The following is a 14,714-nucleotide window of genomic DNA, read 5'->3' on the forward strand; positions in this document are numbered from 1 at the left end:
GAATGTATGTGTGTAAAAGCTGTTTATTAAATATTATTTGTAGTACTACGGTGCTCAGGCCCAAGTCAGGGACCGGGATTCCATTTTGCTTGGTGCTCTATGAAAATTAAAAAAAAAAAAACCAAAACAAACCCACAATCCTTATTTTACTGTCAAAACACCAAGAACATTTTGATTCTGTGGGCTGTATTTTAAACTGTATGAGGAAAAGTGAAAGAGCTGCCAAAAGAACAGGGAAGTTCAATATATTCAGGATAGTTTTCCTCTACTTTCAGACTCTCTAACTGCTAAAATTTCTCTATTCCTTGGTTTATAGTTTTAGTGATGTCGTATGTAAGTATACTTTCTTTTATGTAAACAACAACGGAAGTTAAAATGTTAATCACATTATTCACGTAGCCCTTTGTTGCGAGAACCACCTATGAGAGATATTACAATACATATTTTACATCGCTAAGAAAAGACTCAAGTCACTTTATTTTTTAAATCTTTATTAGATGGTAAATACGATTTCATTGCCATTTCAATGATTTGAAGTGTGGATTTAAAATAAAGCTGCAACACAGAGTGGTTATTGTTATAAAAACTAGGAAAAGGGAGACACCCGTACATTTTGAAATATATAAAGTGAGCATAGCTACAGATCAAATGATCAAATCTAGTATGCATGATTTTATTTAAAAAAAAAAAAAATCTGTACTACAGAATACATTTACCCTCACGATTACAGACCACATGCTGGATTATGATTTTAATGATTTTTACCACATTTGATAATTGTATGTCAAAACGCACAGCAACTAGGCATCTAATTTTTATCACTTTTTGTAACATAACTTTATGGAAATATGTGACATTTTAGCCTCCTTTCTCTAACCTTTCACGGTCACATTTGTGCAATAAAGCAGAAGGGTGGCTGCAGCAAGCTTTCTCACCGTGCCAAGCACAAAGCTCAAGCAATAGGCTTGTACACCGAGCTCGGGGACCTTGGCAACATATGTATAAAAAAAGCTCAACTCGGCCTCCCCTCAGTTGCCCAGAAATACAGTTTCAATTGAATTTTATTAAAAGTTATATAGTTGAGACCTTCAGGGTCTTTATGCACAAAATATTCTTTGTCTGGTTTCTACATGATTTCAAACATACTTTTGGCTTCGCTTCACAAGTTACGTTAGTTAATAATTGGGGCAAAATAAATATTAAAAAATGACAGCTTCCCCCATTTACATCGTTCCCTGCTAAATCCATTCTTATTGTCCACAAACACGTTCGTTCTTGCAAGGCCCCAGCTCGACCTGAAAAAGCACAGATGCACTGCAAACCATAAAGATGAGTAATTAAGCTCCTTTAAACCCCTTCCTCATCGGATACCGATTTTTTTTAAAGGTAATTATCAGTGGACGTTTGCTTTGCTTTTATTTTCTTTTCCTTTTTGACTGCAAGCAGCAAATAAACAGTTACAGCACAAATCGGAACGTTTATTCGGTACCGTCACGCTACCGAACATTAAATAAATAAATGATTTGATCGCTAATCAGGCTCCGTACAACGTTGCAGCCTTTCAGGAACCTTCGGCACATTATTGATCCGCTAGTGAATTACCTCCAGTTCAGCCATAGGTTGCAGGCATCACCATCCCTCGCTTGTCCTCGCGTTGACAACACTCCTCCTCCTCCTCCTCCTCCTCTTGCCATCGCTCCTAGAAGCCAGAAGATTCGTCAGTCCCGCACGTCTGGTTTGGTTGGCGGCAAGAACAATGAATAAAATCGTTAATAGCTGTTTGGGTTTGGTCTTTTTTTTGTGTGTTTTTTTTTTTTCTTTAAAGGAAACTTCTCAAACCGAGCGCCCTGCCAGCCCTTCACCCTCCGCCCCCGTGGCGACGGCCCCAAGCAGACACCCAGCCCCAGGCAGAGCTGCCCGGGCAAGCCCCGCCGAACAACGGCGGAAAAGTGCGTTTCTGGTGATTTTGTCGGGGTCGTTTCCCGCCCCAAACCCAAGGCACGACCCCGGGCGCGATGTCGCCAGAAGAAGAAAAGAACCGCCAGCGCCTGACACCGACACTTACGCGCAGATGCCACCGCCTCAGCGCCCCGAGGCCCCTGACGGGCTCTGAGGGAGCCCGGGGCCGCCGAAACCCCGCGCCCGGGAGGGGCCTGGCGACGGGGGAGCCGCGGAAAGGGGAAGGGGGGGGGAGGAGGAGGAGAGAGGGCGGGCCGGCCTTCCTCAGCCCGCCTCCCCAGCGGGGCCGCGCTCCCCGGGGGCATTTTGGCTTCGCTCGCTTCCCATTTCTGCGACACTGAAACTCGGTAACTTCCAGCCTCCCCGCCGCCGCCGCGAATAGCCGCTGACCACCTCCCCCCCCCCCCCCGCCCGCTTCAACCCGCCCCGCCGCAGCCCCTCCTCCCCGTGCGTCGTATCCCTCCGCGCTCCAGCCGCCCCGCACCTCGCAGAGAAAGCGCTTTTCAGCCGCCAGCCCGCCGCCTTCCCGCCCACCCCGCCTCTGCCGCTCCGACATCTTCTGCCTCAGCCCGCCCGCTAATAAAACACGTAGCGCTCGCCCTCGACCCCTTCTTCCCCTCAGCCGGGGGCCGCCGTAGCGGCGGCGGGGCGGGAGAAGGGGGGGGCTAGGAGAACCCAGCTTTCTCCCCCCCCCCTCCCCTTTTCCCCGCCTGGCCGCCGGGGACTGAGGGGCGCGGGGGGAGGGGCGGCGCGAGGGGCCGGGAGGGCTGAGGAGGGGGGCGCGGAGGAGGAGGAGGAGGAGGGGACTCTTTCTCCGGGCGGAGGGATCGCGCTCGCTCGCGCTGGCTGGCTGGCTGGCGGCGGCAGCAGCGGCGGCGTTGGCGGCGGGTTGCTGTGAGTTGTTGTTTCCTCCTCCTGCCCGTGGGTTGAATGGTGGAGCCGAGACTCTTCCTGGTGAACGAACAGTGACAGCTACCGGGCGGGCGGACGCGTTTCGCTGGGCCCCGACGCTGCCGCGGGAGCGCGGCCCGAGCCCCCCCCCCCCCTCCTCCTCCTCCCCTCTCTCCTTCCTCCCCTCCCCTCCCCGGTTTTCGCCTCGCCATGTCCGGGGACGGCGGCAGCAGGCACACGGCGGAGCTGCGAGCGGGTGAGTGCCGGGGGAAGCCGCCGTGCGGGGCGGCGGGAAGCGAGCGGGGGCCAGAGAGGGGCGGCGGGGAGGGGGGGGGGGGGAGAAAGAAAGAAAGAAAAAGCCCCGCGGGGAAGGGGCGAGCTGCAGCCCTCACCGCCTCTCCTCTCCCCTCAGAGCTCTACTTCCTCATCGCTCGCTTTCTGGAGGACGGACCCTGCCAGCAAGCGGCTCAGGTAGGGGAGGGAGGGAGAGAGGGAGGGAGGGAGGGATGGATGGATGGCGCCGCCGGGCCTGGCGGGGAGGGGGGCGGGCGGAGCGCTCGCAGCCTCGTCCTCTTTCTTTCTTTTTTATTTAAAAAAAAAACCAACATACAACCGGCTCCCGTTTCTTATCCCCCCCCTCCCTCCCTCCTTTTGTTGTTGCTGCAGGTCCTGATCCGAGAAGTGGCGGAGAAAGAGGTAAGCGGCGCCGCGCACCCGGCGCTCGCCCCGCCTGCGGCCTCCCTCCCCCTTCCCTCGCTCTCTCCCGCTTCCCCCGCCCCATCCCGGGCACTGCTGGGGGGCTCCCCGGGGGAGGGAGGGCAGCCGCTCACGGGGGTGTCTGTCCTCTCTTCCCTCCACCGCTAGCTGCTGCCCAAGCGGACGGACTGGACCGGCAAGGAGCATCCCCGGAGCTACGAGAACCTGGTGAGAGAAGCGGCCGGCCGCGGTGCGGCGGGCAAAGTTGCTTTTTTTTTTGTTTTGTTTTGTTCCCCCCCTCACTCTCCCTGAGCAGCCCAGCAAAAAAATTGAATTTCCCGCAAAAAGAAAAAAAAAAAAAGGTACAACTTAAAAAAAACAAAACCACCACAAAAAAACTTTGAAGATTTTTTTTAAGAAAAATACCACCCTCGGCGCTCTCCTCCTCCCCGCGCTCGGCCCTGAAGGCAGGCGCCGGGTGGGGAGGGGGACGGACCCCGCCGGTACCTCCGGAGCGGTGCCGGCGGCGCGGGGGGTAAATAACAACAAGCGCCCTGAAGCGAGAGCCCCGGCCTCGCCGGGCTGGAAACAGAGGTACGTCACGGACGTGGTGCGGGCAGGCGGGAGCAGCGCGGGGCGGGGCCAGCGCGGGCGGGCAGCAGGCAGGCAGGCAGCAGGCAGGCAGGCAGCTGCCGGAACCGGCCGGGCCGCCAGCAGGGGGGGGCGCTCTCCGCCGCGCCGCCCGCGCACACACACACACACGCACGCACAATGCTTCCGCGCCGCCGCTGCGCACCGGACCGCGGCGGCTCCCTCCGCCGGAGAGAGGCCGCGGGTGGCCGGCTGTGACGGAGGGGGGGGGGAATTGTTTTTTGTTTTTTTTTTTTTTTTTTTAATCTTTCTTTCTTTTCTCGCTTTTCCGTCAAGTTGGGTTGGGATCCGCGTCGGGAGCCGGTTGGTTTTGAGGCGTCCGTCCCGGTTCGGTGTGTGGCTTTGCGTTTTTTAGACACGACTGGTGTCTGGTGTGTAGGAATAACTGGACTTGGCAAGTTCGCGTCGCAGATTTGACTTACGTGGTTTTTTGTTTTGCGCCCCCCCCCCTTTTTTTTTTTTTTTTTAATCTCCCAGTGTCTGTCTGTCATCTCAGGTGTAGATCAGTCAGTGATTAAAAAAAAAAAAAAAGGCATTAGTTGCAGCGGTGTAGCTCTTGCTGGCAGAGAGGGGCCTGGATATTTTTTTACAAATACGTTGTGAACTACAGTAGTTGAGAAAACAGCAATTAAGATGTCTGAATTGTGTCTGTTAGCAACTTGTTGCTAGTATTGTTTTCATTACAGGTGCACTGTTGTATAATTTAGTCTCTGAATTTCTTTCAGAGGAAGACTGAGCCCTGCTTGTAATGTTCATCAAAGCGAGATTTCCCTTCAGGCTTTTTGCCTGGTTTTAGTAGTTCTGAACTCCAGTGCTTCTGAGACTTAGACATGTGGAGAACTTTTGAGCTCGCACAAAAGGAGACGGAACGGTTCCCATCTGTAACGTGTCCAATAAAGACTGTTGGCATATATGTTATTTTAGTTATATTACAAATGTTACAGTATGCATCATAGGTATTTACTGTAGTTGGAATGGGTTCGCTTACTGCATTGGTTTTCTCTGGAGCAAGAGGTGGATTGGCTCAGGCATTTTAGTGCATGTAGTGTGGCAGAATAGGTAGCAACTGACTTATTGAAAACATATTCATATGTACCAGTACTTTTCAATTTTCCTGAAATCAAAGATCATCAAGAAACTCGGTTGGGAATTCCAAAGTGCCGATACTTTTGCATGACATATTATGCTATTCTTATTTATTTATTTGTAAGACTGGAAGGCCTTATTATCCATTTCAAACGGTGGTCAGAAGTTGCTCGGTAAAACTTACCGTGAATCTTTCTCTTCTAGCCTATAAAATATAAAGAATTTGAGGCGCAGTCTTAGTGTGGAATGGATTTGGGTTTCTTCTATGTAGTCGGAATATAAAAGGATGTGAAGAAAGTGGAAGTGAGGAAAAAGACGTTTTAAAGGTTGAAGGAAGAAGACTTCATGAGAACTAAGTTCGTTCAGACCCTGCTTTCCAGGAAACATCTTTTGTTTGTTGGAACGCAGGTAGAGACTAATTTAGTCAGAATAGGTATGTAATGACGTAAGATGTACTTCCTCAAAATTTGGACTTGATCCTGGATACATATATTTGGAGATGTGATGCTGACTAGGTCCTTTCTCTTTTTCTAGTCTTCTGTTACTAACAAAGTTTTCTTAGACTTCCTGATAAATGTTTGTGCGCCCTTTTCCACCTTGTCCCTACTTAGATGTTGGGGGGGGGGTGGGGGGAGAAATGTCCTTGATGTTTCTTGTTCTTGATGCTTCTCTCCATCCTCTCTGTCTGCTCTTGCTTCAGTTGTCAAAGGTCTGTGAACTTTGTATTACTTGACATGTGCGGCCTGTGAAGGCTGGCACGAAGTGTATTTGCAGTGTGACAGTTACATTTCACACAAAAGTGTCTTTTACAATGTCTTGTTTCATTAAACAAAAACTTGTTTATCTCAAACCAAAGAATCTTCGGCTTGTAAGATAGAGGCTGATGATGAGCTAACCTTCTGTTTTTTAATTTTTTTTCATTTAAAAAAAATTTCCAGCTCTAAGATGCTGACTATTCTGTCTGAGGACGGCATGTTTTGTCATGTTTTGGTACCACTTCTCAGACTTGAATGCCTTGAGCTTTCGCTAAACTTCATAGAAGGGGCTGAAGGGAGAAAAGCTAAGAAGTAAAAATACCAGTAAATGTAGTGTTAGATGTCTGACTTTTACTCTAGGAGGGAATAAAGGCTCCGTGTAACAGGGGATGGAATTTAATCCCAGGTTTCTCTTTTGTTGTCTGCAAAATCGTGCCTTTTATTATACATTATTCAGGTGGTTATCTTTTCAAGAGATGATGTTGTTCCTGGTTTTGTCCACATTTTGAAAACATTTATTTAGGAATTCTTATTAGAGTTAGTTTTCTGTTATTAGACTGAAATTTACAGCCTTAGATATTTTATTTCTGTAACTTAATTTGTGTAAATAATGTTAAATCCAATGCAATTTTCATTGTGTAAATTGCTTTCATTTTTCTGTTGGGTCAGTGAAAAGAAATGTTTCATTTTCGTATAACCTAACACCATGCTGTGCATGCTTTTAATGCTGCAGGAAAATACATGAGTTCAGAAATGCCATTATGTTTTATATTCTTAAGTGATTTTTCTTGAATTCGAATGTTTCTATATTACATTTTTCTGCAGTCGCCATTTGTGGTATAAACCACTTGAATCTTGCTTTGAGAGTATAGTCTCTTACTTGAGACTGCCCATCTCTTTTTTACGTCATCAGTATTAAGATTTCTATTCGTGCTATAACCAAAGACTTTCTGAGAATCGAGTCCCTGGTAGGCCACTTTCGACCTAGGTGTACCACGGATGGTGGGACTCTTCAGTAACAGATCTCAGGATGTTTTGTATTCTCTTGCATTAGTTGTGAAAACTTACTAATTGTAAGCCAGCAATTTTTCTCGTTCTTTTTGAAAGACTGAGGATTTCTCATGATGGGGGACAAAAATTGAGGAGTTCTAAGAGTTAACAGCTCATTTTAGCAGAGCAAGGCAGCCTTGTGAATTGTTTGTAGATTGTGGTTAAAGATGTTGTTTAAGTGTTGTATAGTTAGGCTTTAAAACATGTTTGGTAGGACCTTGATACATGAACAATCTATAGTGCATCATTTGACTCCAGGGTAATTGTTTTTTCAGGTTGCAGTTTCACTAGGGGTGTAGCTGCTCTAATTGTATGCTGTGCATTTTTGCTGCATCCTTTGTGTAGGCACGAGTGCTCATCCAGATGTGTGGTTAGCTGGATAAGGGAGCTGAACTGTCTGAAAAAAGGACAGTACAAAAATCCTTTTCAGATAGTTCGGCTCTCCTTTCATGTGCAGCAACATGGGTCCTACCACCACCATGAGGGAGATGATACGAGTGCACGTGAAGGGCTTGGGGAATGCGTTGGGGTTGCTCCTTTGGGGAGCAAAGTGGACTTCAGCTGGATGAAGCTGACTTAAGATTCACTGCAACAATGTAGAGCTACCATAGAGGGTGGTTGGGTGTTGTTTTTTTGTTTGTTTGTTTGTTTGATTGGTTTTGGTTTGTGGTTTTTTTGGTGTGTTGGGGTTTTTTGGTTTTGTTTTGTGTTTTTTTTTTTTTTAAAGGTCTTCTAGGGCACAAGCATCGTAGTGTATATGATCAGAACCATTGTGTTAACTTTTTCTTATGCAAAATATTCACGTAACTGTCATTTTCTCTGTTGAATTAGAATTTTATTCGTGTTGGTGGTGGTTGAGGAGGAGGAAGGCAGGGAATTCACATCAAGCAGGAAGGTGGCGCAATGGGTTTAGTAGGCAGTATGCCGCCTTGTTCTCAGGAGCTGTTTATTACTATTTTGCTAACACTTGTCCCTTCCTCTTCCCCTGCCCACAATAACTAAATATCATTTAAAGTGAAAATGACAAAACGCTATTTTCAGGCCATTCCACTGTTCGTTCTTTCAGGTTATGCAAAGGTATGTGAAGTTACAAAGAGTATCTGTGGGACTGGGACACTAAGTACATTGACACTGTATTTCGTTGTTTGTATAATACCTAACATAATCAAGTTTTTTAGGCGGCATTGTGGTTACTGTTTAATAATTCTGTTTCTCAATAAGTAACCAGGTAGTAAGTGGTTTGTTTCTTCAGGAAATCTTGTGCTGTAAAGGTATTCAAAGAAATAGGGAGCAAAAATAAAACTTGCATTGAATCAGAGAGCTGTGTCATCATCTAGATTTTGTTACTAACAGTATTTTGGGGAAAGTCTGTGCAGTGTTTTGGAAGGTGGGCTGAAAGACTTGGCATTGGGGGTAAGAAGACCTGTGAAATGATTGTGGTTCTTAGCAATGTTTTTGGTCTCATTACCAGTGCTTCTGTTGGACGTACATCAACTTAAATGATTTCCTTTTAGTTCTAAAAGTCAAGCATTTCTGTTCTACAGATTATTCTCATAGCTGGGAATTCAGGCGATGTTAGAGCCTCTCTGTTCAAACCGTTGTATTTTGATGAGGAGGAACTGTCGTTCATCGTGTGAAGTACCACACGTTTATTTGTTCCACAGGTAATCAAGAGGATTGGCTAAGTCAACTGTTTTGTGCTGGTTCTTTCAAACTGAGACTAAGAAACACTGATGAGAGATGGGCTAAAGAGGAATGTCAAGTTTCTAAGGTGTACCTTCTATTAAAAAAAAAAAAAAACAAAAAAACCCCAAAACAACAAACCAAACCCCAAAACCAACAAAAACCCCCCAAAACATTATGAATGAGTTTAAGATGGGCAATAGCTACAGTGATAGGTATAGTTGAACATCTTAGGCCATAAGGCTGAAAATGCTACTACTGTTCATACCTTCTCATATGGTAAGTAGCAAGCTTGTAGCAGTCTGTTTATACTGAGGTTTGAGTTTTTTATCTGCTCTGGCCTCACACCTGTTAAAAGCATTAAACAGTTGAAAAACTAGTATGTTCTTGGGATTGCTGGTTTCATATAGGTCTATTTCATTAGAGGAAAAAGTAATCTCACATTAATATAGTAGGCAGTCCTGTAGGAAATAGTGGCTCAGTATCCATATGCTTTTAGCTCAAGCATAACGAGAAAGTACATGCGAAATAAACATGCCTTGGGGAAAATGGTTAATTCTCCAATTCTTCCCTCCCTGTCGTTTGTGGCTGCTTCCCCCCCCCCCCCCCCCCCCCAAAAAAAAGCTTCAGAGAAAAGTAATTGCACTTCATTGCAATTCCTAATTTTAAAGTGATAAGGCAGTGGCTGGTGGTACAGGGTACTCAATTAGATTGATGGTCTGATATAGTACAACAATTACTGTAACTCAATTTGGAGCTTGTTTTGGGTAATATGTTACATAGCAGAATAGTTAAAGCTGGGGTAGCTGCTGGTAATAGTAAGATTGAGCTCTCACATCTTGAAATATAGGTTAGCTGACTGACTTAGATTTTGTTGTTAAATGGCCTTGTGTGGAAGTGTGTTTTTCTGAAAGATATTTACAGTCAAACTTGTAGTTAAGCATGTTAACTGTTAGCATGGGGGGAAGAAAAAAACCCAACAACAATACTTTGGAGAACATTTTGGTATGCACAGTGCTTAGAGCAGGATCCAGAATAGGGTCATATTTTACTTGATGTCCAAAACACTGGCAGCGAATAACTGCATTATGTATTACAAATTTAACTAAAGAGTCTAGGTCAAATCATGATTCTGTAGATGCATTCATTGTGATTCTGATGCTGAATTATTCTGCAGAGTCATGCAGAATGAAAATATAAGGAATTGGGTCTATTTCGAAGGTAGTAAAGATTTGAATGTTAGTCCAAATAGCAGTGTAGGTGCATATTTTGTATTCCCATGCTGTTTGTTTGGAATAAATAAAGTTGGGGTAGTAGGTAAAGGGTGAGGTTGAGAGTAATGCTGCTTCTTATTTTCTAGAAAATATTATTTGTGCTTAAGAGCTGAAAATTTTGTACTTGCTAACAGAGTTCTGATTTTTATTACAGTAATGTTTAAGAAATGTTATTAACTTGTCTTATGTAAAAAGTCTATTCAAACAAAAAGAGAGTTCATTACTATACTTGTAAAAGCGTATCTTCTGTGCATTTCTATTGGAGGAAAAGAGCAGAATTAGATGTTGCAGAAAGCCTAACAGGAGGAAGGAAACCAGCTAGAATTTCAGCTAGGTGGGACTGGCAGAGAAAAAAATCTGTGCTGTTTATAGACTGTTTGACATCACAGTTTTGGCATAAAATTTTAAAATTCCTGTTTGTAGAGTCCAGTTTTCACTTTTCGTTTAGAGCTATATGAATTTTAAATACTTGTACATCTGTTACAAGTTTTTTTGCTTTTACTTTTGCTTTTACTTTCCCCTCTCGGAATCAGATTGATATCAAGACAAATTTCCATCATTCTATTGAGTTGTTATGAGCTTTTCTGTCTCTGACAAAGCTTGTAAACTCATTTTAAAAAAAAAAAAAGTTTTCTTTTTTTTTCACTTACATCTGACTTAAAAGTACTCTTGACAGGAGTTTTTTTGTAATTATTATTTGTTTTAGGAGGAGGACAGAGCGTGGTAGCTATATTTTACGTTGGTTCTAGCTTCTTTTTACAGTTTGTCAGTGCAAGAATTGTCTCCTGGTAGGCTGCACCACCTAAGAACAATCCAAATAATTTTGGCTTTCAAGCCACTCTTTGTTGTTTAATGTATCGAATAAACTTCTTTACTTTGTCCCTTCTTGACTTGTTGCTACCACATTGTGGTTCTCTTTTCTGCGGTTTTCTTTTTTTTTTTTTTTTTTGTTTTCCTTTTTCAAAAGGGAGGAATCAGGACTAAGGTGAATTTCTGTTAGGCACTTCTTTCATTTGTGACTTTTACTGTAATGCTATTAGTCACACATACAAATTGGCACTGGAACAGGCTTCCTAGAGAGGCATCCATGCTCCAAGCCTGTCAGTGTTTAAGAGGCATTTGGACAATGCCCTTAACACAGTGCTTTAACTTTTGGTCAGCCCTGAGGTGGTCAGGCAGTTGGACTAGATGATCGTTGTGGGTCCCTTTCAACTGCAACTATTCTATTAGTATTGTTAAAAGAAAATTATTTTTTTTCTGATGGAGAAGTACTTTACCTGGAGAAAACTTAAGTTCCACCATTTACTTCTTTATAGCAGGACCATAAGGGAAAGAAGTAAGTCCAAGTAAAACCTATAATGAAATAAGAGGGTTTTTCCCTAGCAGGTTTTGCAGCAAAATGAAGCCTTTTTAATTTTTAAAAGTTTCTTGTGTGTGCCTTAGTCTTATATAGGAAATTGGGAGTCAAATATTGACTGTGTATGGTTCATTAAATAGTTTTATAAACTTTCTGGAACTGACAAGTGTTTAGATTGCCAGTGTCACTTTTTTTAAGTGTACAGCTCAGTCTAGTATTGTTGAATCAGTTTGTTAATGAGCTGGTTGCAAATGCTGCTTAGTAGCGAACAGTGGTTATTCAGACAAATGCTGTGCAGAAGCATCACAGAACTACTGTGTAACTTGGCATAAATAGCTGTTTTCACACAAATGGACTTAAATGAGAGACTATAGTGTGGGTGTAAGGTATATATTAAGATGAGATCTTTAATAGCTATGAGCAAGAATAATACAAATAGATCCCCCTTTTTCAAAACATTTGCTTCAAAAACTGCAGGAGGAATTGAGCCTACCTAGTTTATGCTAAAATAAAAAAGTGAACACATGGCTTATGACAAATCATGAGAAGTATGACTCAAGATGTCAGCTATCGGTAGTTTTGGAACGTGTCAAAGCCGATTTGCTTAATTTACTTTAGATTTTGTGCATTTGTGAGGATATGTAAAACTGAAGGGTCTGGAGCAGGATAAAATGACAACTGTATTGCATATGTAGTTCTAATATTTGTGGTTAAACCAAAAAAATCAGTAATTATTAATCTTTGAGAGACAAGTTCGGATTCTGCAGACATGAAGTCTGGTTTCAGATAGAATTATACGAAGGGCAGTGTTTGTTAAGTTTCTGTGCTCCTTTTGATAGGAGCGGAGGAGACAAAAGCTAAGGAAATGGGTCAGGGCTGTTGATGGCAGAAACTACATAGCTTTGTCACTTCTTACGGCTGTTCTAGTATTTTAGGGCTCTCAAGCGCGTGTATTTTGACTGTGATTCCTCCTTTAAGTAGAAAAAAGCAAGTTTTATTTGCGTGTTACTGGTAAGAAAAAATGAATCAGAATAGCAAGTTCTGAATTCAGTGGATGATTTTTTGCCACTCTTCTAACAGGGTGCCTGTCTGATGACATTGAATTTAGTAATTTTAAATGAACTGAGCGGCACAATCAACTGTAACTTTATTAAAAGTATTACTAATATTTAAAAAAAAATCCTTTTTCTTTTTTTCACTTGTGTGAATTTTGTAAGTCATTTGACTTTTAGGCAGTCAAATTCAAACAGCTTGCAAGGCCTTCTACAAAAGTAATATAATTCACAGAAGGAAGGCCCCGCTTTCCTGGAAACAGCTAAACATTCATCTGCCGATGGGAAGTAGCGAGTGAATTCCTTATTTTGCTTTTCTTGCCATGCAGCTTTTTGCTTTACCTGTTAAACTGTCTTTGTCTAAACTCATGAGTTTTTGCTCTTTCACCTTTCTGATTTTCTCCCCCACCCCACTGGGTGGGAGTGGGTGAGTGGCTGTGTGGGGCTGAGCTGCTGGCCAGGGTTAAACCATGGCAGGAGCAAAAGAGAAAACATTTCCTCCTTCACTAGAAGGTTGTGTTGTTGTTGATGGGAATTACTGGTGTAAGCAAGGCTTTTCCAGAGCCTCGGTTTCAGATAGCAGTACTCTTTATGTGAACAAACTGCTAGAATATATGAAGCGATTACAGTGTGTCAGCAAGATAGGAGCGCATTTGATGAAGAACGAGGTATATTCCTGTTAATTGGGTGTAATACAGAAGCATCGTTCTGCCTAAAATGTCAGTCACAGCCTTCTCTAGTTGCAGAATAACAAAACATCACAAGCTTTTACTGCAGTACGTTTTTTTCCTCTGCAAAGTAAAACTGCGAAGACATGTCTCAGGCTGTGTGAAGGATAAAACTACTGCATGCCAAATCCTGTACAAGAACTGAAGAAAATTGAGTTTCTGTCCTTCCTCTTATTATTTTAAATTCTCTTTGTTATAGTCTAAGCTGACAATAGCTTATGCATTTAAAAAAAATGCTATTTCTTAATGGAAAGCTTTATGTTAATAGGATATTACTGTTGTCACATTTTGAAGCTTTTTTCCTTGTTATATAAGATGGTCTTCTGATCTAGAATTATAGTAGTTCAAAAGAATGAGCTGATTTTGTCTGGGCAGTCATTAATACTGGTTCAACATTGTTATAATCAAGGGGTGAGAAGATTGTTGCTGATAACAGGAGCCTGTTTTAGTATTGTGCAGTTGAAAACTGAGCAGTTACAAAAACTAGGCATGTTTGTAGCCTAATAGAGGACCATGTAGACCGATTTTAAAGTTGAATTACTTAAGCCCACATTTTTGTTTAAAAGCTTTAGATATTAAAACCAAAAAACAGTTGTGGAGCTTTGACAAGGTCTTGTAACTTAGGTGAGTTGAGGCAGAATGTTTTTGCATTGTCTGCTACACAGCTATGTTATGTATTTGGTACATGTGAATCTTCCAAAAATTCTGTAAATGTTGTTCTCCTTACAATCTTTGTCTCACCTTTATCTTACAGTAACTTAAATTGATCACACCACTATTTAAATATAATACTGATTATATACATTTTGTACTGTGATTATAAAGGATCTTATTAGACTATGACCAACTGTGCCTTAAAGTCAGAAAGTAGTAAATACCAACAGTTCTTTGTATGAAGTGGCATGTGCTGAATAAAAGAATTAATTAGGACCAGCTGGAACAAATTATTGTACTTAAAGGTCATTATTTGTTTTTATCCTTAATATACTATAGTTTTCTTATGAATTTGTGTATTAGTATGGGGAAAAAAGATTAAACCAGTAATTCTTCAAAAATACTATGTTCCTTATCAAATTATTTTTTTGCTCTTTCATATAATAGGTGAAATATTACAGACACTTGGCACCTGATCACTTGCTTCAAATATGCCATCGGCTTGGACCGCTTCTAGAGCAAGAAATTCCCCAAAGTGTCCCTGGAGTGCAGACATTATTAGGAGCTGGCAGACAGTCTTTGCTTCGTACGAACAAAAGTATGAAAATTTTATGAGAATTTTGAGAGTTCTTGATATGTTATGCCTTTTCTGTGTTTTCGCATGAAAAAACGCCTACATTTTTTGTGTAATTTTTTAAAAACAGGTTGCAAACATGTTGTATGGAAGGGATCTGCTCTTGCTGCACTACATTGTGGGAGGCCTCCAGAGTCCCCTGTAAATTATGGCAGTCCACCTAGTATAGGTAAGTCAATTTTATTCTGGCATTGCCATTGTAATACCTAACTTCCAGGGTCATTGATTATTGTGATGATGAGAG

At 42.8% G+C, this 14,714-nt stretch overlaps 2 protein-coding genes across 9 annotated transcripts in view; one reads left to right on the forward strand and one right to left on the reverse strand.

Moving 5' to 3' along the window:
* Positions 1 to 474: 474 nt before the first annotated feature.
* Positions 475 to 3,323, reverse strand: LOC128139388 (sterile alpha motif domain-containing protein 1-like). 7 transcript variants are annotated; one of them, XR_008234360.1, is made up of 3 exons: positions 3,243 to 3,299; positions 2,444 to 2,910; positions 475 to 1,732 (listed from the first exon to the last, which is right to left on the reverse strand). XR_008234360.1 is itself a non-coding variant. In XM_052781668.1 (3 exons), exons 1-3 carry the CDS (start codon positions 2,262 to 2,264, stop codon positions 1,251 to 1,253), a joined length of 360 nt encoding a protein of 119 aa, XP_052637628.1. In that variant the 5' UTR covers positions 2,265 to 2,378; the 3' UTR covers positions 475 to 1,250. The 7 variants fall into 7 exon arrangements, 1 of the variants encoding a protein (XP_052637628.1); XR_008234363.1 differs by lacking the exons at positions 2,444 to 2,910; positions 3,243 to 3,299 and adding an exon at positions 2,066 to 2,380 and having other exon boundaries at positions 475 to 1,314; positions 1,603 to 1,732; XR_008234359.1 differs by lacking the exons at positions 2,444 to 2,910; positions 3,243 to 3,299 and adding an exon at positions 2,066 to 2,364 and having other exon boundaries at positions 475 to 1,295; positions 1,603 to 1,732.
* Positions 2,906 to 14,714, forward strand: part of PHIP (pleckstrin homology domain interacting protein) — a 121,982-nt gene continuing 110,173 nt past the window's right edge. For both annotated transcript variants that reach the window (XM_052781667.1, XM_052781666.1), the window contains exons 1-6: positions 2,906 to 3,106; positions 3,263 to 3,321; positions 3,517 to 3,546; positions 3,715 to 3,774; positions 14,284 to 14,434; positions 14,541 to 14,639. In XM_052781667.1, coding sequence (XP_052637627.1) covers positions 3,061 to 3,106; positions 3,263 to 3,321; positions 3,517 to 3,546; positions 3,715 to 3,774; positions 14,284 to 14,434; positions 14,541 to 14,639 — 445 coding nt within the window. In that variant the 5' untranslated portion in view covers positions 2,906 to 3,060. The remainder of the gene's footprint in view (positions 3,107 to 3,262; positions 3,322 to 3,516; positions 3,547 to 3,714; positions 3,775 to 14,283; positions 14,435 to 14,540; positions 14,640 to 14,714) is intronic.

Source organism: Harpia harpyja, chromosome 3, assembly GCF_026419915.1.
Source record: "Harpia harpyja isolate bHarHar1 chromosome 3, bHarHar1 primary haplotype, whole genome shotgun sequence".
NCBI classification, from domain to species: Eukaryota; Metazoa; Chordata; class Aves; order Accipitriformes; family Accipitridae; genus Harpia; species Harpia harpyja.